General features: G+C 37.3%; 1 protein-coding gene across 1 annotated transcript in view; it reads left to right on the forward strand.

Annotated features, from left to right (window-relative positions):
- TLL1 (tolloid like 1) overlaps positions 1-26,673 on the forward strand; it is a 205,610-nt gene that overhangs the window by 119,866 nt on the left and 59,071 nt on the right. The window contains exons 7-10 of the mRNA XM_038399352.2: positions 8,436-8,614; positions 13,530-13,635; positions 16,835-16,959; positions 24,692-24,807. Of these exons, the coding sequence (XP_038255280.1) occupies positions 8,436-8,614; positions 13,530-13,635; positions 16,835-16,959; positions 24,692-24,807 (526 nt within the window). The remainder of the gene's footprint in view (positions 1-8,435; positions 8,615-13,529; positions 13,636-16,834; positions 16,960-24,691; positions 24,808-26,673) is intronic.

Consider the following 26,673-nt stretch of genomic DNA (forward strand, 5'->3'; position numbering starts at 1 on the left):
TTATAGGAAAAAACCTTGAGGAAGTTAATGTCTCTTGTAATGGCCAGAGCCACCCATCTTTCTGGCCACTTCTGTGCATACCACCTTCCTTGAAAGTATACCTGTGCTTCCCAAGATGTCAGATTGTAGCTGCAGTTCAGTCTTGAGCAACCAGTCCAAATGTCGTATTGAAATCCCATTAAACTCCTCCAGAAATCTTTCGCACACTTTAAAATCTCCTTTCATTTCCTTGTCATTCTGACAATGGTGGGAGTTGTACACTCCAGAAGTACCTGATGCCAGATGGGTGCAGAATGCCTAACTAGGAGCCACCACCCATAGACCTTCCTGAGGCTTGGACCCTCACTGTCCCCAAACTTGGACCCATGGACCTCCCGTATAAAGAATTCAGGATCCTATCCGGGAGGAATGCACTCCTCTGACCTACCACCACCGAAGTCCTGCTCACCTGTTCTCCTTGTCCCCTGACTCATTATCTGTGTCAGTTATCTGCAGGCCATTGGTCTTACCTGTCTTCCTTTGCATACTATTGGAAGTGGCTGCTGCTGCTGGAATGGTAAATAACCCTTTCTCTGCTGGAATGAAGCTGAAGTGCAGGCACCTGTTCCAAGTTAAATTTTATGAGCTTGGCAATGCTGGCCAATTAGCACTCTTCCCACCCCCCACCTATCTGCCCAATGGGTGCCAGAGACTCCAAGGATGGTGAGGAGGAATTACCTGGTGTCCCTCAGTGAGTGACTCCCTCCCTCACTGTTGAGGCTGTCGTCCTTCTCTGCCAGGCCATCAAGTTCCCCCACCAGTTGAGGATGGTGGGTGCCATTTCTGAATACTGAGTAATCGAATGAATGCCCACTCTAAACAGTTTGCAAACATTTAGGAAGTTGAAATTATTTCTAGTAAACTATTCACAGAATAGTTTTGAATATCAAACAAATCAGTAAAAATCATGATCTATTTCTGGACAATTTGTGGAAAGGACCAAAAAGGATAAATTCATCAGATTAGAACAAATATTGGCCTTCTGTATTCATGTGCCATTTTAGAGCCTAGTCTGGGAATAAATGAGTAAGCTACTACAAATGGAACAAAATATTGTGTATAAATATAGTCCAAAATTAGAAAGTAAGGAAAATAATGTGGTTTTGACTACAAGCTTTTTACCAAAATTATATATGAAGGTGGAAGAAAACTGCTAACAATAATTTTCCTAACAATTTCAATCCTGGTGAAAATTTCCAAGGCAGACCACTATTGCTAACTTTATTTCTGTATGAGTGCCAATCCAATTTTCACTTTACCTAGAGGCATTTTGGATTGTGAATAGAAGGGGTGTGCTTTCACCAGTAAAGTGATTAACAAAATTGCTTCATATTGAGTTCTCTTGTGAATTACAGATTGTTTTCCTCTCTATGTAACCAGAGTAAAGGGTGTAATCCGAGTGGGTTTGTGGAGTTCTGCATCATTTTCATCCACAGCACCATGCAGTTAATGTCATGGTGAACTGCTATTATCATTCAATAGGGTGCTTTAAAGTATCGCATTCTGTAATGTGCAGCTGTTTAACCCGCCAAAAAACTGAGACTATGATCCCAGAGGTTTCCCCTTCCCACTCATCAATTTTAAGACACATTTTATGGCAGCTCTGTGAGGCTCAAAGGGCCCTTATTTTTCAAAGAATAGCAGTAGTGATCACTGCACTTTCTCTCTGCCAGTTGTTTCTCTTTGCTCACCATTATTGATCAGCTAGACTGATTACATGGAATTAGAGATTCATAAATAGTTACCATCTTCAACTGCTGTCTGGTGTAATAAAGATTAAAGAGATCAGGAGCTTTAAAGTCTGTCCGTTGACTGAGTTTGAGAAGGATGACAAGTGCTCATACTGTAGAGAGATGCCTGGGCCTTGTGCAAAGCGCACCTAAAAATGTGGTCACAACAAAGGTCTTGCAAATCAGTGCCTTTTGATTATAACTTTATAATATTCTTGACCCCTTGACTCCATTTTGTTGTCCGAGTGATCAGAATGTTGTAACTTAATTGGATAAATCTGATGTGTGCATGGCAGGGCACTCAGTGCAGTAAATCCTAATGACCCCCCCCCCACTCCCCAAGGATTCTATACTACCACTGTTATTTTAAGACTCAGTGTTTACTGTTGATTGCTGTTCTTCTTTGAAGTAGAAAAAGATAATCAAAGAACTTGTCTGCAATCTGTGTGAAGTGCTTGAACTCCATTTAGTAATTAAAGTTAAGAAATTGCCATAATCAGCCAATTTTTTAAAAATAGGCTGATACTCTGTTTTTAACATAATTTGGCTGCTCAACTTGAGACACCCGAGGGTGCCTGATTTTCAGAAAGACCTGTCCATTCACCTTCTGAAACTTTAAAGTATCTCAAGTTGAGCACCCAAAATTGCTGTTTACTTTTGAAATTCTTGGCCACATTGTCTCGCTTTAATGAGAATAGCAGTAAAATTTCACAAAATCAAGGAATATACTGTAAAAAGCTACCTCATTTTGTGATATAAAACCCAAAGCTCCCTAGGACAATATTTTATACTACTGTTATTCAAAGGCAAATAATTAGTATTTGTTTACATATCAAACATTTTATGTGATTTTATGTGCTGTGATGGATGCTTTAGGTTTTTTCAAATCACATTGCCTAGCTTTCGTAACTAATAGAGCAGAATCTTGAAAGTTTCTATGTTTCTGTTTGAGACAGTCAGAATAAAGAAGAAGAAGCAGAAGAAAAACAGTGAAGGGTACTGCCTGTGGTTGAACTTTCTAGGACTATGCTATTGCCTCATAATTTGAAAAAGTAATTGACAGTGGGATATAAGACACAAAATAGGCTGGTATAATACTGACTGAAGGTGCTATTGCCTTCTTTGTAAATACAAGGGAATTGGCTCAAACTAAAATAGCTAACCCATATGTTTTATTATATTTAAAAATGTTTTCCCCCTAAATATGCAGTCTCAGTTACTCATTGTTGAGGCTCGTCTGCAACTGAGTTAACAGAGTCATCTAACCCTCCAGTAACAGAGCTTTGGCAGTAATATGGTACCATCTTGGATAAATTATTAATTATTTTTAGTTTATTTTTTCCTTAGATTGCATTTTGAAAACTGTGGTGTATAGATCACTTGAGGGTTACAGAAAGGAGTTGCTCACATTATACTGTTACCTCTTCTCTCTTCTTGTTTCTAGCTATCAGAGGGGTAGCCATATTAATCTGTATATGATGATCAGGTGGTTATCTTCTCCGATTTGCTGTACAGGAGCCACAGTTTGGTGGCACCTTAAAGACTAACAGATTTATTTGGGCATAAGCTTTTGTGGGTAAAACCCCCACTTCTTCAGATGCATGGAGTGAAAATTACAGATACAGGCAAAATATCTGTCTGTATCTGTGCGAGTTTTTTCATACAGCTAAATTCAGTACTTGGTACCATGCAAGGCACTGAATTTAGCAGTATGAAAAAACAGGCATAAATATCTGTCTATATCTGTGCGAGTGCCCGTAATTTTCACTCCATGCATCTGAAGATGTGGGTTTTTTACCCACAAAAATCTTATGCCCAAATAAATCTGTTAGTCTTTAAGGTGCCACTGGACTGTGGCTCCTGTACAGCAAACAGGAGAAGATAACTACCTGATTTGCTTCCAGCTGTTTCTATAGGTTTCCAGACCTCAAAGAGGGCCTGCAGGATTAGAATAATAGAATTGTGGGGCTGGGAGTGACCTCAAGAGGTTATTTAGTCAGCTCCCCACAAAGAGGCAGGACCAAGTGTACCTAGACCATCCCTGACAGGTGTTTGTCTAAGATGTTCTTAAAAACCTCCAGTGACTGGGATTCCACAATCTCCCTTGGACATGTATTCCAGTGTTTAACTACTCTTATAGTTAGAAATTTTTCCCTAATATCTTATTTACATCTCTCTTGGCCCATTATTTCTTATCCTATCTTCAGTGGACATGGAGAACAATGGATCACTGTCGTCTTTATAACAGCCCTTAATATATTTGGAGACTATTATCAGGTCCCGCTTCAGTCTTTTTTTCTCAAAACTAACCATGCCCAGTTTTTAACCTCTCTTTATAGGTCAGGTTTTCTAAACTTTTTATCATTTTTGTTGCTGTCTTCTGGACTCTCTCCAATGTGTCCACATCTTTCCTAATGTGCAGTGCACAGAATTGGATAGAGTACTCTAACTGAGGCCTTACCAGTGCCGATTAGAGCAAAACAGTTACATCCCATATCTTACAAATGACACTCCTGTTAATACACTCCAGAATGATATTAACCTTTTATGAAATTCTGTCACATTCGGCTGCTACTCTGAAACCTGTCACATTGTTGACTCTCATTGAATTTGTGATCTACTAGAACTCCAAATCCTTTTCAGTAGTAGCCTAGCCTAGCCAGTTATTTCCAATTTTCTAGTTGTGCATTTGATTTTTCCTTCCTCAGTGTAGTACTTTGCATTTGTCTATACTGAATTTCATCTTGTTCATTTCAGACTATTTCTCCAATTTGTCAAGTTCCTTTCCAATTCTAATCCTGTCCTCCAAAGTGCTCGCAGCCCCTCCCTGCTTGGTGTCAGCCACTAATGTCAGCATATTCTCCACTCCATTATCCAAGTTATTAATGAAATATTGACAAGACAGACTCCTTCAGGACCCCACTAGATATGCCTTCCCAGTTTGACGGTGAATCATTGATAACTATTCTTGGAGTGCAGTCTTTCAATAAGTTGTGCCTCCACCTTATAATAATTCCATTTAGATCACATTTTCCTAGTTTGCTTATGAGAATGTTATGTGGGACATTGTCAAAAGATTTACTAAAATCAAGATATATCTACTGCATTAAAGAAGGAAATTAGGTTAGTTTTACAGATTTGTTCTTGACAAATCCATGCTGGCTATTCCTTGTAACTCTATTATCCTCTAGGTGATTACAAATTGATAATTTAATAATTGGTTCCAGTATCTTTCCAGGTATTCAAGTTAAGTGGAGTGGCCTCTAATTTCCCAGGTCCTCTTTCTTCTCCTTTGTAAAGATAGGTACTTTGTTTGCCCTTCCCTTGTCCTTTGCGACCTTACCCATCTTCCATGAGTTTTCAAACATAATTGCTAACAGTTCTGAGATTGTTTCAGGTAGTTCCTTAAGTACCCTTGGATGAATTTCATCGGATCCCTTTTTGTTAATATTAATTGTGTCGGGTATCTGGTCACCATTAACCTTTTTAATGAAGACTGAAGCAAAATAGGCCTTAAACATCTCAGCCTTCTTCATGTCATCAGTTATTAGCTCTCCTTCCCCACTAAGTAGAAGACGTACACTTTCTTTCATCTTTCTTTTGTTCCTAATGCATTTGAAGAACCTCTTCTTATTGCCTTTTATGTCCCTTGCTAGGTGTAATTCATTTTGTGCCTTAGCCTTTCTGTTTTTTTCTCTACATCCTTGTGCTATTCCTCTGAATTGCTCCTTAGCAATTCATCCATGTTTTCACTTTTTGTAAGATACTTTTTTTTATTTGAAGGTCATAAAAGAGCTTGTGATAGAGTCATATTCACCTCTTACTATTCTTGCTATATTGTACACGGTAGATAAAGTGATAGAGACAGATGTGTGTCAGAAATCTCAGCCAACCATTTATCCCAAGTATCTCCCATCCCTATAGGTTTTGCTTTAGTCTCCAGTCTTTCCTTTTCCTGTCATAGTGAGCAGACTACATTTTTCCAGCCCTTCCAAAAGAGCAGACATCTCAGAAAAATGCTGAGTATGGATGCTGAAAAGGGCATATCAGCTCCATTAGTTTACACTGGAATCATGAAAGCACAGAAAAACACGAATGAAAAATGAGAGCAGTTGTGAAGCTGGCTTTTTTTTTTTCTTTTACCACTCCTCAGAAAAATATGATTCTTCAGGATGAAGACTCTTATCCAAGAAGAAGGGAGAGGGAGAACAAGTAGACCATTTATTTCTGGACTACAGTCTCCCAATATTGAAAGATTACTTTTGTGGGCCACATTATCTGTCATATATATATACCCAAAAAAATCTTGGGGAGGGGGAGAGATGGCATTCCTGTTTACTCAAGCACAGGAGTATCATGGGATTCTAAACCTCATTTCACTCCATTTCAGGATTATCTACAAAGTATTCATCTCTCTTCTGTGTTTTGTTCTGTGAGTTAACAGATGTTAGGTAAATCTTCAAAGGGTTATGGTATCATTAACATTTAATATTTCTAAAACCCTGCAACCATAATTAACGAAGTAGCTTGAATTTTCAGATTAAAAATGAAAGATTTACTTAGTAGCCAACCAGAGTTGAGTGACTATGAAATCTGGATGAGTGTTGGTACGAAGTGCAACAGAGATAGACACAGCAGGAATCTACCCCTGCTCCCTGCTGCTTCTTCTCCACTCTCCCCTGTTCCTCGCCCCCACAGCTATATAAGTCTGGTTGAAAGGTTGAGATATTAGAACCAAACTCATAGCTTTTGTGTTCTTATTAGAAACAAAATTTTGTTTGGCCTCAGACCCTTTGGTGGTTCTGAACTGAGTCAGAAATACAACAGGAATGCTATAGAGGGGGAATTGTTGTGTATTTTTAGAGATGAGGGATTTTATGGAGACACAAGTCTGTTGGGCCCGGTGAAATGTTTGGGAAAATAGATGTGGACACAATAGTTTTCTAATTCAGTTTCTGATGTGATTTAGGCACCAATCACCAAAGCACTTAGGTACATGATTAACTTTAAGCATATGAATAGTTCCAATGAAATCAATGGAGTTACAATGGTATGAAAACTAGTGTTTTACTATTGAGAAAAGACTACATGAGAGAAGATTCAAGTCCAGTATGGTTAGTCATGGAGACTTTATTTTTGTTCTTTTTTATTTTTTATTTATTTGTCATAGAAAGCATTTTTAGATTTTAAAATAGGTTTTGCTCTTTGCGTACTGAAGTGGAACATTCCCCATCCATTAGTTCTTGAGTGAGGGCAACCTCTCTCTCCAAACCAGAAAGCATGAAGATGTGGAGGGTTTTTGGTGTGGACTGTCTTCTCTACTGGGGGAAAAAAAAAGATGTTTCTTAATGGATCCTTATTCAGGGAATGTGGGAGAGGAATTTGAAAAAGATGATGGCAGCACTTACTAATGATCCAGAGATGACTGCAGTAGGTGCTCCATTCCCAAGCAGAGCAGTAGAGGGCCAATCACATCCCCAGCACATCTGGTGGTGTTATATGTGCTATTCTCATATGAAAGACAGCACAGAAGCAGCACAACACTGCAAAAAGATGGATTTTCATAGATTCATAGATACTAAGGTCAGAAGGGACCATTCTGATCATCTAGTCTGACCTCCTGCACAATGCAGGCTACAGAATCTCACCCACCCACTCTTATGAAAAACCTCACCTATGTCTGAGCTATTGAAGTCCTCAAATCGTGGTTTAAAGACTTCAAGGAGCAGAGATTCCTCCCTCAAGTGACCCGTGCCCCATTCTACAGAGGAAGGTGAAAAACCTCCAGGGCCTCTTCCAATCTGCCCTGGAGGAAAATTCCTTCCCGACCCCAAATATGGCAATCAGCTGAACCCTGAGCATATGGGCAAGATTCACCAGCCAGACACTACAGAAAATTCTTTCCTAGGTAACTCAGATCCCATCCATCTAATATCCCATCTCAGGGGATTAGGCCTATTTACCATGAATATTTAAAGATCAATTAATTACCAAAATCACATTATCCCATCTCCTCCATAAACTTATCGAGTTTAATCTTAAAGCCAGATAGATCTTTTGCCCCCACTGCTTCCCTTGGAAGACTATTCCAAAACTTCACTCCTCTGATGGTTAGAAACCTTCGTCTAATTTCAAGTCTAAACTTCCTGGTGGCCAGTTTATATCCATTTGTTCTTGTGTCCACATTGGTACTGAGCTTAAATAATTCCTCTCCCTCTCTGGTATTTATCCCTCTGATATATTTATATAGAGAGCAATCATATCTCCCCTCAACCTTCTTTTAATTAGGCTAACCAAGCCAAGCTCCTTGAGTCTTCTTTCATAAGACAAGTTTTCCATTCCTCGGATCATCCTAGTAGCCCTTCACAGCCATTTTATTTTATTTGTTTGTTTTGGTGTACAAATCTCCTTTGTTTTTCAGAATGACTCCAGTTCCAAATAACAGTTCCATTGGGTCACAAGTGGCACCTTGGATAAAGAAATTCATTCTAATAGTTATATATAATAATACTCTGTATTAACTACTATAAATACTAACTTCAACTTGTTGTACAATTGTCATGTAATGTACTGTATTGATTTTTTTTTTAAATTACCCTCTAGAAAAATTTTATTTTTAAGTTGTTTTCTTGAAAGTTTTAATATCTATTGATATTTTTATTACAGGTGCTGTTCTTATGTGGGTCGAAGGGGGAATGGTCCTCAGGCTATATCTATTGGCAAGAACTGTGATAAATTTGGAATTGTTGTTCATGAACTAGGGCATGTAATAGGCTTTTGGCATGAACACACACGGCCAGACCGAGATGACCATGTAACCATCATTAGAGAAAACATCCAGCCAGGTGAGACAATTTGCTAAGGGTTCTTAGGTTATATTATTTCACTGTTTATTTTTGTTTTATTGAAGATTGTAACATTTTTTACACTTTTAAAATGAGTCTTTTCAATTCAAATAATTGCAATTGAAATTTTGAGTGTTCTTAGAAAATTCAACATTCTAATAAACTAGCCAAAATTAACATTTTTACATTTACATTTTCCATTCTTTTTATCTGGAGGGATCCCAAAATGATTCAAACTATATACTGTGTATACAGTACCACTAAAGTATACCACTGGAGTGGAGAGAAACAGCCAAATAGACAGCCAGTTAAGCAACCTGGAGGGACTTCAGGGAAAACCACTAGTCTTATGAAAAGAGCCATGGGACCTTTCATGTTCATACAGTGGAGGCAGGATTATGGTTTCATGTTAAAGATAAGTACAATTGTGACAAGGCTGGAAAATGAACTAAATATTAACAGATATTATTTTTTGACAGAAAATTTAGTTTTTGTCTAAATAACATTTTTTGTGACAAGTTTCTGCTTTATATGGAAACATTTGAGTTTTCATCAAAAATCAAAAGTTTTCTGTTTTCAGTCAGGAAATGTTTGGTTTTTCAATGAAAAATCAAAATTTCCATGGAGGAGAACCTTTCCAGCCAGCTCCATCCAATGCTTACTTGCCCTGGGTCTAAGCCTATTCACCATGCTGAACTATACTGGTGCCTAACCCTCACCTGCACCAAGCCACACTCCCTACTATATGTTCTCCTACTGATTGTATACTACTGGGAGTGGGTCTGTTGGGTGAACTCAGTTCTTCTAATTAATGCTGCCCACTCAAATAACTTAATTCATGCTGCCTCCAATAAATGAGTGCTGGGCCACTTCCCATACTCCTAAATAAAATAGTTAAGGCTGTTTTGCTCAACAATAAAGTCATGCTGGACAGCATTCTCCCTACCCATTCATTAAATAAATATATGATCTCATCCCTATCACACACATGTACAAGTCCACAAACCCTCTGCTGCAGTGGCACATACATGACTATGTACCATGATCATCCTACAAAACCTTCTACCCAGGTGGAAGAAGTAGGCTTCTGCTTGACGACCCTGCTTCTGAAAAGTGGTAACAGCTGCCTCCCATAACAGCTTCAGGTGCCTGATAACACTTCCAAGCAGTAGCAGCACTGAAACTGTCTATGTAGACTAAGGAAGACATCACTTCATTGGTTTACACTTGGTTCACAATTGGAAGGTTTTCTTCATAACCATAAAGGCTAGAAATTTAGTTTTTAATAAGAAGCTAATGACACTCACCCAGGAAGTCCTGACTTGTTTGATACTCAATTTATCTAACTGTGAAGTAGGCAGGTTGAGATTATCTTGTCAAGATATAAACCTATGATTCCAGAGACTCTGTATTTCAAAGTTGACGTTTTAGATGCTAAAGGCGTGATTTTCAAAACTTCAGAAGCCCATGTTGACATGGAAATATGCCTTTGCAATTTTGCATCAAATTTGCATGCATGATGATTGATTACATAAAACCAATATTGGTATGCAAATTGATATGTGGTTATCTGACTAGCCATTTATACACCCATATTTAAATGCATAAACAAATCAGGTTTACAATCTGGTCCATACAATTGACAGTTTTATTCTTATCAAACATTCTTTGCAATGCTTGTCTGACCTGTTCTTGTTGGAACCAGAGTTGGGCTACAGAAGCTGATTTTGGCCCACAGAGACAAGGACAGAGGAGCATCTCTGAGAAAAATAAAAATTGCTTCTTCTGCTAGCATGCAAATACTGTGCTTGATTCTAGAAGCCTAGACCTTATGTTGCTGCAGATGCATTTATTCTTACAAATTACTCATATTTAGTTCAGGTGAGTTCTTCATGGCACAGTAACAATTTTGAAATACAAAATTATGTTTAAACTTATGGGAGATAAAAATGGCTTTTGGTAAAATATAGATTATAGTTAACAAGCAATTTGAATTGGTTTATCAGCAATTTTCATTTTTATTATCTAATGTGGACTATCATGCTGAGCATAAGAAGCAATGTAATCTAAAGGCTAGGGCCCATGCCTTGGAATCAGGATGCCTGTGGTTTATTCCTGGTTTTGTCTCTTACCTGGGTGACTTTGGCCAAGTTACTTCATCTCACTCTGCCTAAGTATCGTCATTTGTAAAATGGAAGTAATGATACTTAGCTACTTTGGAAAGCATGTGGAGATCTACAGATGAAAAATACTATGTAAGAGCAAAGGGTTATATTTATTTATTAGCTATTTGTCACAACAGCAGAGCATTCTGCAAGAGACAACAGATGACAGCTATGATCTAATCTAATTTTGTTGTCACTTCTTTTATGCCTAATACATAATATTTTAGCAATATTTCTTCCTTTAATTTGCCTTATAGCAAGATCAGATTGTTAGTTTCCCTCTCCTGACAACAGGTTGGGGCAGAACAAACTTGCATTGTCAGTTTCTTTCTCGCTCTCCCTCCCCCGACACTGTCTATCCCCTTTTATAATATAGGTTGACAATCGCTAATCAGATTGTGCCAGTCAGCAAAACCTGCCTACTAAAATCATTGGCACTACTCACAGTAATAAGCATATAGGTATATAGGCATCTAACTCTCATTGATTTGAGTGGGCATTAGGCACATAATTATCTTTGAGGATCTGGGCCATATTCCTTAAGCAAAGGTTTGTACTAGAAGTACAAATGTTGGCTTGCTCAAGGAAGGTCCATACCTTACCTAACTTTGTCCTGATTGCTCTTGCACTGATGACTTGATAACTTATGATTACTCCCTAACTTTTTCACACATGCACATAATTTTTAATTACATTTGAATAATAATACATATGTAATAAACACAAATAATAAATAAATCCTCAGCAACTTTTTAACATATTCAGGATTGACAATGTGCAATGTGTTACATGCTTGTAAGGGAAGTATGAGGTTGTAATTAAAGTTTTGCATTGTACTGTGAGGGAGATGTGTAGTCTTTAGAGTGTTTCCTTAACAATTGGAGTTGAGTTTCTTTTGATGATAGAAACAGTCTGTTGCTGTCAGTGGAAACATCCTGTGTGGTCTAAGAAGGGTGCTATAACTTGGCAATCCTAGATTTTTAGCATTTTCACTGGGGGAGAGGGTGTCACACTTAACCAACTTAAATCCCTTTTAAACATTTCCAGAATGGAATTATAATAACGGCTCAAGTCTCAAAAGAAATATGAAGGTACAGATTAAACAGATATAGGATATTTTAGAGTCCTACAAAATAAATAGCCTAACAGGATAAAATAAAGAGAACTTATTTTTCAGTATATGGGGTTTTTCTGCTTTCATCTTAACAGTGCTTTTGTTTTATTTGTTAACCAATCGCTCAGTGTTTGTGCAGCAATGTTTTATTTTGCTTTTAGTGCCTTATTTTACCAGATGGCTTGGGTAAAACAAGAAACTAAATTACACAGCTCTTAAACACACACAACATAATATGCAGTTTTGAAAATCTTTTTAAACTAAGTCAGTCTTGTTATGTTTTAAGTGTTACACTACATGCAACTGATGTAGGCTAAAAGTTAAAGTTTGTATCCTGAAAAAGCCATTGTATGATTTCTTGGTCTTAAAGTAATATTTAAATTTTTTAATTTGTGGTGCAATAAAGCTGTTAAGATTCCCACCATACTCCTTAGAATGGGACTTTGAGCAGGACTGGCAGGGAACAGACACTTCTCATGGATCTTATTCTGAAGGATTGAGAGAGGTTCAGACTCCTCCCGCTACCCTTTGAGTCCACACATTGCACATGTGCTCTTCCCTACTTCCTTGTGCTGCATCCTGAACTCCTATGTGTGCTTAAAGGGGTTGGGTGCAGTAACTGCTCCTTGTCCTCCTTCGGGCTTTGCCTGTGATTAGTGGATTCATGTCACAGGGAGAACTTGTTGCCACCTGGACCTGCATGTGAATGGGTACGGTATTTACCTTCCTCCTGGGTTGGGACTGCCATTCTCAGGCCACCCATCTTTTGCGTTGCAAGCTTCCACCTTCCTCCTTAGTTCCTAGCTGAAGCTTCTAATGTCCCTTCTTGTCAGACACTTTGGGCTTAGTCATCGGTAATTGGAGTCAGGAAGGCATTTCCATCAAGAGGAAATTGGCATGTGCAGTGAGGGTGTTTTTGATTTTTTGTTAGTATCCAGGAAGTTTGGCCAGTATTGTTTGTTAATGTAGGTCATAACTTGTGGCAGGAGTCCAGTGGATCTGGGTTTGAGCAAAAGCCAGTTTGCATACTTGTATACTGACAAGGACCAGTGACTTTGGGCCGGGACCGGTGGTTGCTTGAAGGACTGGAAGTGAACCTTTGTTTCTTACACAGATCCGGGCATCCCTCACATGTGCCCCTAACTGTTGCATGAGGTTAGGGTGGGAGGGATAGTTGGAAGTTGGCCCAAATAGCTGTTGTGGTAGATGGGGACTGAAAGGGTAGCCTCTACTTAAGCGAAGTCACTTTGGTAGCCAGCCTGTGGAATCCCTACTGAACAATTATCTGCTGGACTGTTTGTGGTGGGGTGTATTTTTTTCTTCTATCATTGATGGCTAAGTTAATGAATGTTGTGGCCTCCACGTTTATTACAAGTTGGTGTTCTGTGTCTTATTCACTTACAGTGCACAGGTGAATGAAACAGTTAATTTATATGTATAGTAGAATAAAGTTAGTAGTGGGTGTTGTAGATGCATGGATCTTCCTCCATTCATCCAGTTAATAAAAGAAGTTAACTATTACGAAGCGCTAGATTCACTAAGATCCATAAGTTTCTGTGAATGGCATTGTAGCTCTTTTACCCCTTCCCAATTATCAAAAGATTCATCTGAGACTTTGCTTATGACTCATTTGTAGGTCAGGAATACAACTTCCTGAAGATGGAGCCTGGAGAGGTGAACTCCCTTGGGGAACCATATGATTTTGACAGCATTATGCACTATGCCAGGAACACCTTCTCAAGGTTGGAGTCTCAGGTTATACCTTTTGACTTTTAATTCCATTCCTGTGTGTGAAAACTAGGAACCATACATTTAACAATGGCATTTCCAGAACAGCTTTAGAATATTATATTCCTTCAGCAGAGAGTGTTCCAACAGAAGTCAAAACACAGCTTGTTGGTTTTCTTTAAATCCAATTATGTAGGATAATTTGATTATTTTTTTAGAAAGACATTGCTTAATGTCCCCTCATAATATTCAACTGCAAAACAGCCTTTTAATCTTGTTTTAATTTAGATTTAATGTAAAGATAACCTGGAAACCTCATTTCATAATAATTGTCTATTATTTCGTAAAACCTCATATGCTGCAAAAGGTTAAATTTAGAAGAATCAAGCACATGAAATATTTAGGTATGTGTTCCTTTCTCTTAGAGTGAAATTCATGTCAATACATAAAGTCTATGTAATTTGTGTACCTCTGTGGGTGTAGTGAATGAGATGTAAGTCTGGAAAATGTACCCCACAAACCAGAACCATGAGAAAGGGCTGAACTAGACTAGAGACTGCAGCTCATTCCGTGCTGCTCATAGTGTTAGTGACATTAGAGCCACACAATCAAGAATCTCATTTTTCCCACATTGGGAGCTCCCACATTGCTGCTCCACTGCCGGTTATCCTTGCACAGCCCATTTATGAAGTTTGAATGTGGGAAAGGGTCCGACACCCATAGTGCTGATTATATTTCATACCCTATAGCTCAGCTACTAACCACCCTATAAAAAGGTTTTCAGTGTAATGCTAATGGAACCCACAAGGGTAAAGTCTGTGGAGGAGGATTCAGGTTCAAGTCCCTTTTCCATCCCAGACTTTGTGTGATCTTGGGCAAATTGTGTATCCGCTGTATGCCTCAGTTGCCTTCTCTAATATAAGCACATAGCAGCATGTACATTAAAAAAAAACAGCCTAACAAAACAGAACACTTCACACACAATTCTCCTCCAGGAAGAAGATGAGTGTGGGAATCAGATTTCAGAGTAGCAGCTGTGTTAGTCTGTATTCGCAAAAAGAAAAGCAGTACTTGTAGCACCTTAGAGACTAACAAATTTATTAGAGCATAAGCTTTCGTGAGCTACAGCTCACTTCATCAGATGCATCCGATGAAGTGAGCTGTAGCTCACGAAAGCTTATGCTCTAATAAATTTGTTAGTCTCTAAGGTGCCACAAGTACTGCTTTTCTTTTTGAGTGTGGGAATGAAACACACATGATAGATGTTATTTAATGCACTACTAGAAGTGCTAGAACTAGAAGGTGCTCAGCTACTACGTTGAGGAGGGTGGCATAAGAACTTATATAGAATAGAAAAGAATAACCATAGTCTTAGTGCTCTGTAATTACTACCACATGAGGATTTGGTTCCTGATCCTAGTCTCAGATGCTCCAGTCTGGCAGAAACTGAGAGTGCTATAGGGAATCATATTCTACCCCTAGGCAGAAGAGCATGTTTTGTATCACTTACAGAAGTCCTTAAGGCCAATAAGGGTTGCCATTGATTCTGTTCAGAGGGGGAGTCCTATTCAGTGTGGAACTTTACCATCTGTTAGTAACTAGTATTTCCTTTAGTCACCAGGATCAGGTCAACAAAGACCACAAAACTTCATGAAGTAATAGCCACAACATATAGATAAGTATTAAGACTATCAAGGGCTTGTTGTTTCCATAAGCCTTTTTAAGGTGGAGCTGGAGACCGCAAAAGAGGAATGATTTCTTATTGTTAAAATTTTGGTCATTTTGGTTGGTCATTTTCAGGTTATACCAGTGGAAAATAAAATTGTTTCTCGTTAAAGTTGCTGTTTTGTTTTACAAAAATCCTGCTTTGTTCCTAGAAATAGTTATTCAGGTGGTCAGTTAGTACTTTGAACTGTTTCTTCTAGAAATAGAAGTATTTCCTACAGTCTGTCTTTATGGAATAATTCCAGTGATGATATTGGGAGTTTTACGTGTGCAATGACAGCAGGATATAGGCCAAACATTCAAAATGGCCAATCTAGTGTACTTTAAAAAGCAACCACTATTCCTAGGCTCAGATTTCTGCCTTAACACTGATTATTATGAAACCACGTTATGCAGTCAATACTGATAAATGGTAATAAAAGATTTTAGCTTTCGGTGTATGTGCTACAAGTATAAATGAGTATCAAAAATAAGAAAGAAAATCTAGCAAAATGTTTAAGAAGCCCAGTGACATGACATCAGAATTCAAAGGTTTTCAGACTCTGGAGCATGTTAATGGAACATATTTCTTTGTTCATATTGCTGCTAATATTAATTTAATACTACCAAAATTAACTTATGAAAAATCAGGTTTTAAAAAAGTCAGACGTAAACCCATCAAACCAAGGACATTCTGAGAAAAGATTAATACCTAATCTTGTTCTCTGGTACATCGGAGTCATTTGGAATAATTCTGCTGAAGTCAAATGACTTAGCATGGATTTGTAATCGAAGCAGAATTTGGCTCACCATTCATGTCTTAGCAGCAGAAGGATAGCTCAGAGGTCTAACACATAACAGAAGAATGCTCTTACTACATACCCTTATATTGAAATAGCTTAGCACAGTTGCATGAATTAAAGATGCATTGGCAACCTTAATTCTGAATCACTCTGCTTTTCGTGGCTGTAAGTAAGACCTTTAACACCTCCTTGAAACTTCATTCAGAACCGGGACTTCAGAGGAAGAATTTCACAACAAGGCAATGTGTAATTGTTTGTGTTTTTTAAATATGGAACACTTCTTGAATTTGCGTGTCCTCCTTGCCAGGCAGACAAAACAGACTAAGCAAACAACAGATCCTGTCTTCAATGTGACAAGTGCTAAGTCCCAACAATCTTTTTCATTGAATTTAAATTTGAATAGGAAATTTCTGGTCTGTTATTATCTATTCGAAATACAAAAGTAGTTGCCAGTTTGCATTAAAGCAAGACTATTTTCTAATATCATTGCTACTGTTTAAGCCATTTTTTAAACTTGGGGAATTTTTCTCTTCCATTCACTTTTTCTTTTTTTTTTTGTTTCATATTTTGCATTTTACCTTTTTAATTATGCCAAATATGTTTATTATTTATAAAATAAATATTATATAATATAAAAACAAGGACAGTTTTATTAAAAATTGCTAAGGTTTTATGAGTCTATTTTTGTTGTTTTTTTTTTTTTTAGGGGTATGTTTCTGGATACCATTCTTCCTTCCCGTGATGATAATGGTATACGACCTGCCATTGGTCAGCGTACTCGTCTAAGTAAAGGAGATATTGCACAGGCAAGAAAGCTGTACAGATGTCCAGGTATTTCACCATAAAAATACACACACACACAAGCATGCTTTACTATGTTGTTTAAAAGAAATAATAAATCTTTTCAGTAGGCTGTTTACTAAACCATTTCCATGCTGGCAAGTGATGTGTACAGTTCAAGAATCAGATCATAAAAATGTTGTAGGTGAGGACTGTGGAATGCAAAGCTTTTATGTGTAGATAAACTGCCTTAAACTGAATTTACTCAGGTGACAGTTCCATTCTTGCTTGCTTTAGTTTTTCAGTGACTAGAAAAAATAACATAATATTTTGTCAGTTCTTATTTACATTTTGTAATTTAAAACCCGAACTATACTTAGATAGATTATGGTGATTTGTAGTGTAACACTACATTGGAATCTGAGTGTCCTCCAGAGGATCATTCTCAACATTTTTGTGTGCACATAAGTATGAATGGAGTGCAGAAATGACATTTTTAATCAATAAACATATTACACCCCTGCAGTGAGTTATATCTTATAGACACATTTTTTCTATTCAGAATATGAAAATGTGCAATTTAAAACTACAAATTAAGTGAATTATAAGTGCACTGATAAGATCAGATACAGTTGCATGTCTATTACAGTCAATGTTTGAATATCATCAGCCTAGTTATAGCAATTCTTTTAAAACAGTTTTGAAGTAGAGTTATAGTCTGATCTCTCAGACACTGATGTAAATCTGAGCAACTCAGTTTAAGCCAAGGGGCTCAGTCCTTTACCACTCTGGTGCATGTCAGAGATGGGAGAGCAGGCTGTGATTTCCCAATTATGGGTTTGGCTGGGGCCAGTTCAAAATTTAGTGTAATTTAGAGCAGCCTCAGGGTTACTACAATGGCCATCTACTAGCCAGAATTTGCCAGAGTGCAGCATGCTCTCACTATGCCCCATATGGTGGACTAGGAAGGACATGATGGCTGGGAGAATTCCCACCTGATTGTTGAAGCCAGTTATATGGCCACTTTGTACTACTTGAGCCACAAAAGGACTCAGGATTGAGCTAATGGATTGCTTGAGATTTACATTAGTGTTAGTGGGATCTGAATCGGGCAAAAGATTTGTGTATGCACACAACACAAAGTAAGCGGCATGAGAGTTATCAGATGGCTAACAGTTATACATTGATTTGGTGAATTAAAAAGTTCTTCCATGTACACTGAACTTGTACAGAGTTGTAGGGTGATCAAGGAAACCATCTTCTATAATTTCCTTTTAAAATCATTTCAACAGCCTGAAAAACCCTTTAGGAGCAATTTTTAAAATGTTATTTGTAATTTTTTTACAATATAAATAGATTTCAATAAATAAGATACTTGAATTAATACATTATGCACTACTCAATAGATTGTCAAAAAGTAAAATATGCACGGGGGGAGACAGTCTTTTTGTCTTACAAGCACTTAGGAATTATATACACCTACAGGCACCAGATGTAGAGAATCTGAAGATGAAGAGAATCAGTAGAGTCAAGAACGCTGTGCGTTCAGTCAGTATTTGTGTGATCAAAATGAATGAAGTAAACACCTCATTATATTCTGACAATATGTAATACATCTGAATGACACCCCAGGCATGCATTTGTTTTTTTCAATCTATTTGGAAAATAGATTGAAAACTTCAACTAAGCTCAAAACAAATGTTCAGGGAAAAGATGTTTTTATGTTCACCATGATAATTATTCATAACTGGCCATAGATATTGTCAGTGTTTTGTTCTGCAGTGATCTTTGGGTCTGCAGGAGTCTGGCTTTACAATATCATAGAATGCTTCTGTTTTCAATATGCTTTGAAAAATAGTAGGTATTATTTGCAGTACTGATAGACTAATACACTCATTGGAATGAATGGGACTATTTGAATGAGTAAGAGATGCAGGAGTATGTCCCTTTTTTGTGAAACACTTTGGCAAATTTTGGGATGAAGGGTGTTGTATAAGGATCTGATTTACTTGCATGAGTTAGTCCTATCACAATGAGTAAGAATGCTCATGTGAGTAAAACCACAGGATTAGCTCTAAATGTAAAATATTATTATTTAATATAAAATGGTAAATGTTCTCCATTAGTAAAATATTGAAAATGAAAAAATGCTTAAATTGCAAAACATACAGCAAAGATTTCAAAAATTAACATCCAATAATAAACAAAATAACTTTCAGAAACTGGTACACTATTGTGATTAAAATATATTTCACTGCAGACGGTAAGGAACATTAAGAGTTAATAGAGACATATTAAGCTTTCTGTTTCATGTGAAACAACATGGGATCATGTTAATATATCAGGCTGTGAAACTTCTGATGTTTGTTGTATTTTATAGCTATGCTATATTACCTGTGTGGGTTGGAAAATACTAATCACAATGTTTGTTTGTGGTAGAATAACAGTGTTATTAATAGTATGAATATTTGCATAGTTTTCTACTTCTATGTTTTAATTACATTAATTTTAATAATATAAAATATAGACACAGAAGATAATCATTTAAATGACATAATTTTTATGGAATATATTCAATTTGGGGGCTTTTTAAAGGAATTCTTATGTACTTGACTGTATTCATCCTGATATTTCAACTTCCAAATCTCCAATTAGTCCTATAAACAGAGGCTATCCAGGAAGCCATCTATTGCTTCTGAGGGCTAACAAATACTTGTATGGAATCCTGACCATGATCAGTACTCTGTACTGACGGTTATTTAGAATAAAGCACCTGAAGAGTTGCTGGGTGAATGCTCCTGTTTCTCCAGCTTCTCTAGCCTGTGGGAAAACAGCCTCACTGGTGTTTACTTAGTGTCATTACCCTAGAAAGTGTTTACAGGATGAGAGACATATTTCAACTTTGGAGAGACTGGGTGATAAAATGATATGTCGTGTTTTCACCAGGTGTGAAGGCGCCAGGACTATAAGATTTATAAGATAGGAGTTTGATCTGTTTGTACTTTTTAATTTGGATTGTGGTTTTTGTGACCTGTGTCAAGGAGAAAACAGCTACTGATTTGGCACGGTTACTTCTTAATATTAAGTAAACAGAAAATACTCTTCCAGCATTTTGGCCCAGATGTGTGGACTCTGAGTCTTTGAAATTTTACACATATATGATTAAGAAAAAAAGGAGTAGGAAAAGTAAATGGAGAAGATGGACATTGATAGGTACAGAGCAAAAGAGAGATGAGTAGGAAAAAAGGGGGAAAGGAAGGAGGGGGAATTATGGAGAGGAACAGGTGGAGCAAGGCTGGCAGCAGAGTGTTTAGGAAGGAAAGAGGTAGGAGGAGAGAAATTTTGCCAAACAACCAGAGTTTAAATTATGAAAAGCAGTCTCATCACATCATTGGTGTACTGGGACTGTGAAGTTCTTGAGGGGGAGGTCCAGTTTCTTTCCTGTCCTGCTGCTGCTGAAGTGGTCTCTGCTGTTTCTAGATTTAATCCATGGAAAGTCCAGCTTCGCTTCTTCTACACTGTATAATTGGTCCAGGGAGGGGGAAGAGAGGCTTCTGAGGCTTCGGAGAGAGGGTGGGCCTCAACTTCTCCCTTTCCCATTCCTGCTGTTGCTGAGGAAAACCCTGCTGCTCCTGGGGCCTGGCCCAGTCCTCCCTGTTTGGTCAGAAATAGTTGGCCACTAATTCTATGTTCCTTATTTTCTTCGTGCCCAACTTGAGACACCTGGAGTCTGATTTGCAAAAGTGCTGAGCACTCACAGGTGCAACTGATGTCAATAGGAGCTGTGTTTTGAACATATAAAATGTTAAGTACTCAGAAAAATCGTACCATAGGCATATCAGGTTGCAGCTCAAAATTAGTGGATTCTTGACAATTGTAGCCTTAATCTCATGTGCTTCAGATCCACACCCATAAAATGGTGATACTTAATACCACTTTACCTCACAGGGATGTTGTAAAGATAAATTCATTACTGTTTGAACCACTCATATACTGTGATGATAAATACCATAGAAAAACCCACAAGGAAACTAATAATTCTGTATTCAGTGCATTGTTTAAACAGTGTGTGCCAAATAAATCCATGGGGGCCACACACAGAATGATAAAAGGATAAAAAGAAATATTGAATAGCTACCCGTTCAGTAAAAACCGTCCATCTTACGAACTGAATGAGGCAGTCGTCCTGTGGAAAAAATATTATGTGATCATGTAATTAAAGGCTGTATCATAATGCATGCACTTGAATTAATTTAAGCATTTCCCAATTTTTGAGTTTTTGGTTTTGCAACCTGAAATACATATGTACAGTACCAATACTATTCTCCAGTCCAGCTTCAGTGCAGGAAACTAAAATACTTCCTTAACATCTTTATACAAGTAAGCCACCATTAAATCAGAGTAGAGTCACCATTAAATCAGTTATCATTTACACACATTTACCACACAGTGGTACTGAGACTCTTTTTAGTATTTCCCCCATAACTGTAAAAGGAGATACCTGCAGCATGTCAAACACTTGTATGTAGCAAATACTGATTATGGTTTGGGTTTTTTTAGTTTAAAGATATAGTATTTATCTGTTTCAGGTATTTTAAAGGCATCTTTTATTGTGGTGATATGCTTCACGTATTGTAAATATTAGGGGCCTTGTAACTTTCAAATTTCAGTTTGACTCTTAATCAGGGAGGGAGCAGGTCAGGTCAGCAAAATATTGCAGACATGCTGGGGTTTGCTAACCCATGCTATATAGTTAATGAAATGTTGACAAATTTCACTGCTTTGTATGTGTGTATGGTGTGACACACATGACTGTTTCCATATCCTTTTATCTGTTTGCTATCTGTAAAAATTGCTGATCTTCATAAGGAAGAGGCAGAAATAATTTCCCTCTCTTCACCCCGCACCCCACAGAACTCCCTTGGTTTCTCTAGGGGTGTTAGAAATGCAAACTACTTGAGCTGTAAAATAAACAGATTGCCATTCCATACTGGAAGGACTGCAGTTTTGTTTCTACTACATGCCTAAACTAATAAAATTGAAATAGGGCATAACATTTAGAGAAGCCAGGCAATAGAGGAAATACCAGCTATGTTAACCTTTAATAAGGGAGTAAAAGTGATCTTTCTAAAAACAGAGGTGTGTAGCATAAAGGTAGTAATTAGTTTATTCTGGCATGAAAAATACCAAAATTGGTTCTTAGGAAATATAAATAAGTCACCATACATTTAATTGTATTATATGGTCACATTTCTTTTTAATAGTGGAGCCCATTACTCATGGACTGCAATGGTCAGTGAAATAGTTTATAGTGAAGCATTTCATAAGCCTAATCACAAATAATGTAATTGTTGGCAGTCCAATTATGGAAAGAAACCCTCTGAAATCTCTTGTGATGGAATTTTAACTAACTGCTTCAAGAATCACTGAACCATTGAAAAGAAATATGCTTTTAAACAAGGGGGGGTCCCCAAATATTGCCCAGTCAAAGGCAGCATTGGAAACTGTCCAGAGATTCAAAGGCTGTGTCTGATTTGTGTGACATATGGAGTAGATTCTATCTGCCCTTATTTTTAATACGGAGTATGTCATCCTATTCTAGTTTAATCTGAGTGAACATTGTCTTTAGAGATGAAAGTTGCCGTTGGCCACTTTGTTCTTCTTGGGGCTCAGTTTGTTCATGTTAAATAGCAAATTTACAAATAGATCATTAAACTAATTCAGCTTTCAGAATAAAGTAAAGCAAAATGATCAAATCACATGAATACATGACTTTGATTAACAAGTAGAAGAGGTTAATCTACAATCTTTTTTTCTAGGCTGACAAGGGATGTTTAACTTAAACAGTAAATATTGTCAAATATTATGATGCAGAAGAGTATTTTAAAACATCAATTATATAAAATGTTATTAGAAAAGATCTGATTTTAAACTGTCCCCTCACTCTATCGAAAGTTTTGGAATTTTTGGTTTGTCCCGTTATAGGACTCCGTGATTGTCAGGCACCTGGCCTGGGTGTAATTTAAAGCTACAGGAGAAATTCTTCAGGAGCAAACTTGAGCCACTTTGAGATCACTTTGATCCATTTACATTCAGCTGAAGTGACTTCACCACACTGGAGAATCAACCATCAAATCTGGGATCTGAAATTTTACTATTAGCTCTTTTCAGAGAGGTGGTTTAAAAAAACCGAAACCTATTTCATAGCTCAGCCAGGTAGATGCTGAAATTCTTTAAATGAAATTTTAGGAGCTGTGGTGTTTAACTGGATGAGGTTGATTTTATAACAATGTAATTTAAGGATCTGAACAGAGTAAATCTCCATATCTTAGCTCTGTGTGCTTTACTGGGCATATTTTACTTAAACTCTTATTAATTATGGTAGAGAATTTTCTCTAAAAAGGACTTGTACAGAAGTAATTATTTAACATTTAAGTAGCTTTTCTGTGTATGTAATTTTACATAACTGTAAATTTTTTAAAAAAGAAAGAAACATATTTTTAAAATAAAAGCAGTAAGAGATTTTTCTCTATTTGGTTCCTAAAGGACACAATATTATGCCACTTTGACCTTGAAGATTTTTGATGGAATGAGAGTCCTTCCCCCTCCCCCCATCACAATCACTATTAAATGTTCAAAAGTCATGCTTAGTACTTTGAATGGAGTTTAAACCTGCTGTTACAATGCAGTTGTCAGATTAAACCTTGGACACATTTTAACAAGGCAGCATCTAACTTTATAGCTGCATTGTCTGTCTTCAAAATAGAGTCTCCTTTGTACCCTCTTATCTAAAGGTTTTTCCAGATCATTTATAATTCATTGAGATTTTGATGATACAGTGGTTCACCTGCTGGCAGCTATAGCCCTGTAATTTAAAAGTATTGCAGATCTGATTACACTGTCAGTCACGGGGCAATATTCTCAAGTTCACATCTCTCTGATCACACCTACAAAATCAGTAGGTGAACCAACTTGTTGATTGAAGGTCACAAAGATGGCTGAGTGTAGGAATCTTACTTGAATCACCTTTAATGGTAGAGAAGGCAGCAGCTTGTGATGATATAGCTCAGTGGGAAGAAAGAATTATTAATCAGTCACCCAGCAGCTAGCAGCATGATTGACAGATAAGATAAAGGCTTTTGTAATATAGAATATCAAAGCTTTTGGTATTATGGGTCTTTACATTTGTTTCTCTTTATTACTACTCTCCACAAATCATTGTTGTGCAAGAGATTTTGTTGAATTTAGGATTTAGGTTTTCTGTTCTAATATGAATGAATGACATCAGTTCATATTTAGCCTTAATGCCGGACAATATAAATTATTAAATGAAACTGCTGATTAATTTCTCATATGTCAATCACTTAAGCACTGTGTTTTTCTTTTAGTTCTTCTTAGTTAATGTTGGTATGGGTGTGGATACTGCATGTAAATTCAGAAAGTTGTACCAAAATAAAGTCAGAGGTATAATTTTGCCATGTGATTGTCAGCCATAACATTTTTTAAGACTCTTGCAATTTTGGTTTTGTCAGCTGCACAGCGCATAAGTGAAAGGGTGAATGGAAAGAAAAAACTGTGTATAAAACCAAAATGCATAGCAGACTGGTTTAAATCATTGCTTTTGACTAAATCAAAGCATCACTAGACTACTTTTCATTCTGCCTCTGTACTGAATCAAATCAATTCTAAATAAATATTGTAAAGGAGACACTTCTTCCTGTGTGCCTTATATTTATAAGACACATGAACTTCTCTATTTTTACTATGTTCTGTTCCTTTTCAGCATGTGGAGAAACACTGCAAGAATCTACAGGCAACTTTTCCTCTCCAGGATTTCCAAATGGTTATCCTTCCTACACACACTGTATATGGCGAATCTCTGTTACCCCAGGGGAGAAGGTACTTAACCATTATTTCACCACCTCTGTCCCTCAAAATAAATACAAGCATTCCTTTTCTAAAAGACACTCTTCCCTGATTATTTAGCCTTTCTTTTTACTTTTTTTAAAAGTTTGCATAATATCAGGAACTGATTAAGTCCCTTGAGCCAATATGTTACAGATTTTGAACTGTAGGCAATTGATTTGACTTTGACCCACGTTATTAGACGCTCAAAGTTGTTGCCATCTGATGCTTGTATAAGTGAAATAAGTTCATAGCTTTAGTCTACTTCTTAGTAGGTAGATGTTCATATCACAAAAACGCATCAAAACTTGTGCCCCCATTGACAGCTTCAGCCTAGAGGCAGATGGGTTTAATGGGCAGTTTCAAATACCTTCTCATCTGCATGGATGATCCTTCCAGGATGGGGCTGTACTGGTTGTACAGCATGGGAAAACCTAGACTGGCTGTGCGGCCTACCCAATACCAGCATTTTTAATGCAGTCAGTGGGCTTATATTTGTAAATTGAATATAATACAATATAAAGTAAGAAGAAACTACAAGAGTTTTAAATGTATCATTGTAAGCGTTCTCTGGTGTTGTTTTAGTGGAGAATTTGTATACCTTGATTTTGGAAGCTTAAGTTTCATGGTGAAAGTTTGTTGAAGAGGCTGAAGCAGAGTCCAAGTTCTCAGCCTGGGTGTAAATTTTAGAAAAAAATGGACCGAGACAATTGTTGGACTGGTACTAAGTAGGGGAAGGAAATGAAGCTTCCTTTCACAGAGGTTCTGTGATATTGAAGGCACAAGCCTGCTCGTCTTTTCTAGGGTATTCCAGCTTTTACCATATTTTGTTCTCATTTATTTACTAGGATATTGACCTCCTTCCAAGTAAACAGATTCAGTGGGATGAAGGGAGAGTTTCCCCACAGACAAAATGTGCAGAAAGAAATACACAAGTACATTTTAAAGAGATGGAAAGGGTATTAGGAGGGTAATATTAAGCAAACTGTTACAGTTTTGAAGAGAGAGTTATAAGAACCAAGAAGCACCCTTCATACTAGAGTCAGAAACCCCCAAAAGCTACCATATTCCACCTGATATTGCATTCAGACCATGCTGTGCTCTCCTACTCAGTACTAGGCTTCCTTCTCTCAAAACAAAATTATTATATTCTTAGTTCTCTCCAGGTCTGTGGCTCTGCAGCCTAATGAACATGTTTGTTTTCTGATGCACGGATAGATCTCAGAGGGCTGTGAGAGCTATTGCCATTGTTATGAATAAAAGCAAAGCCTTTTGGAATGTGTTAGTCCTACTGTTGGCAGGCATATGAAACAGGATGAAAAATAAGTGCCTCAAATGCTTGGAGGATGTTGGTGGCACTGCAGGCTGGTAGGGAGTGGCAAATAAAAACGGCTGAATAGGAGAAGGTTTGCACAAAGAAAGCAAATACATCTGGAGGGATAATTTTACATCCCCACTACCTGCACTGCAGCACAGTTAATGCTACTGTCACAAAAATTTAATGTCCTATGTTCTTTTCTTTTCTCCAGTAAAATAAATAAATATATACAGTTTTAGGGTTTAATTGTTGCTGTTTTGTTTACCTTAGAAAGTGGTTCTTCCTGAGGATTTCTAGCACATATGCAATTTCATATGAATGGATCTAAGGATCGAAGGTTTATTATAATATATTTATAATGTTGTTGCTGTGCCCTAAGGCCCCAACTAGGATTGGGGCCCATTATACAAACTATATTACAGACATTGTACAAACTACAAAATACAAACATTGTACGCTGTACAAAATACAGACATTGTACAAACTCATAGTAAGAGAGAGCCCCTGTCCTGAAGATCTTACAGTGTAAGAAGACAAAAAAC

Source organism: Dermochelys coriacea, chromosome 4, assembly GCF_009764565.3.
Source record: "Dermochelys coriacea isolate rDerCor1 chromosome 4, rDerCor1.pri.v4, whole genome shotgun sequence".
Lineage (NCBI taxonomy): Eukaryota > Metazoa > Chordata > Testudines > Dermochelyidae > Dermochelys > Dermochelys coriacea.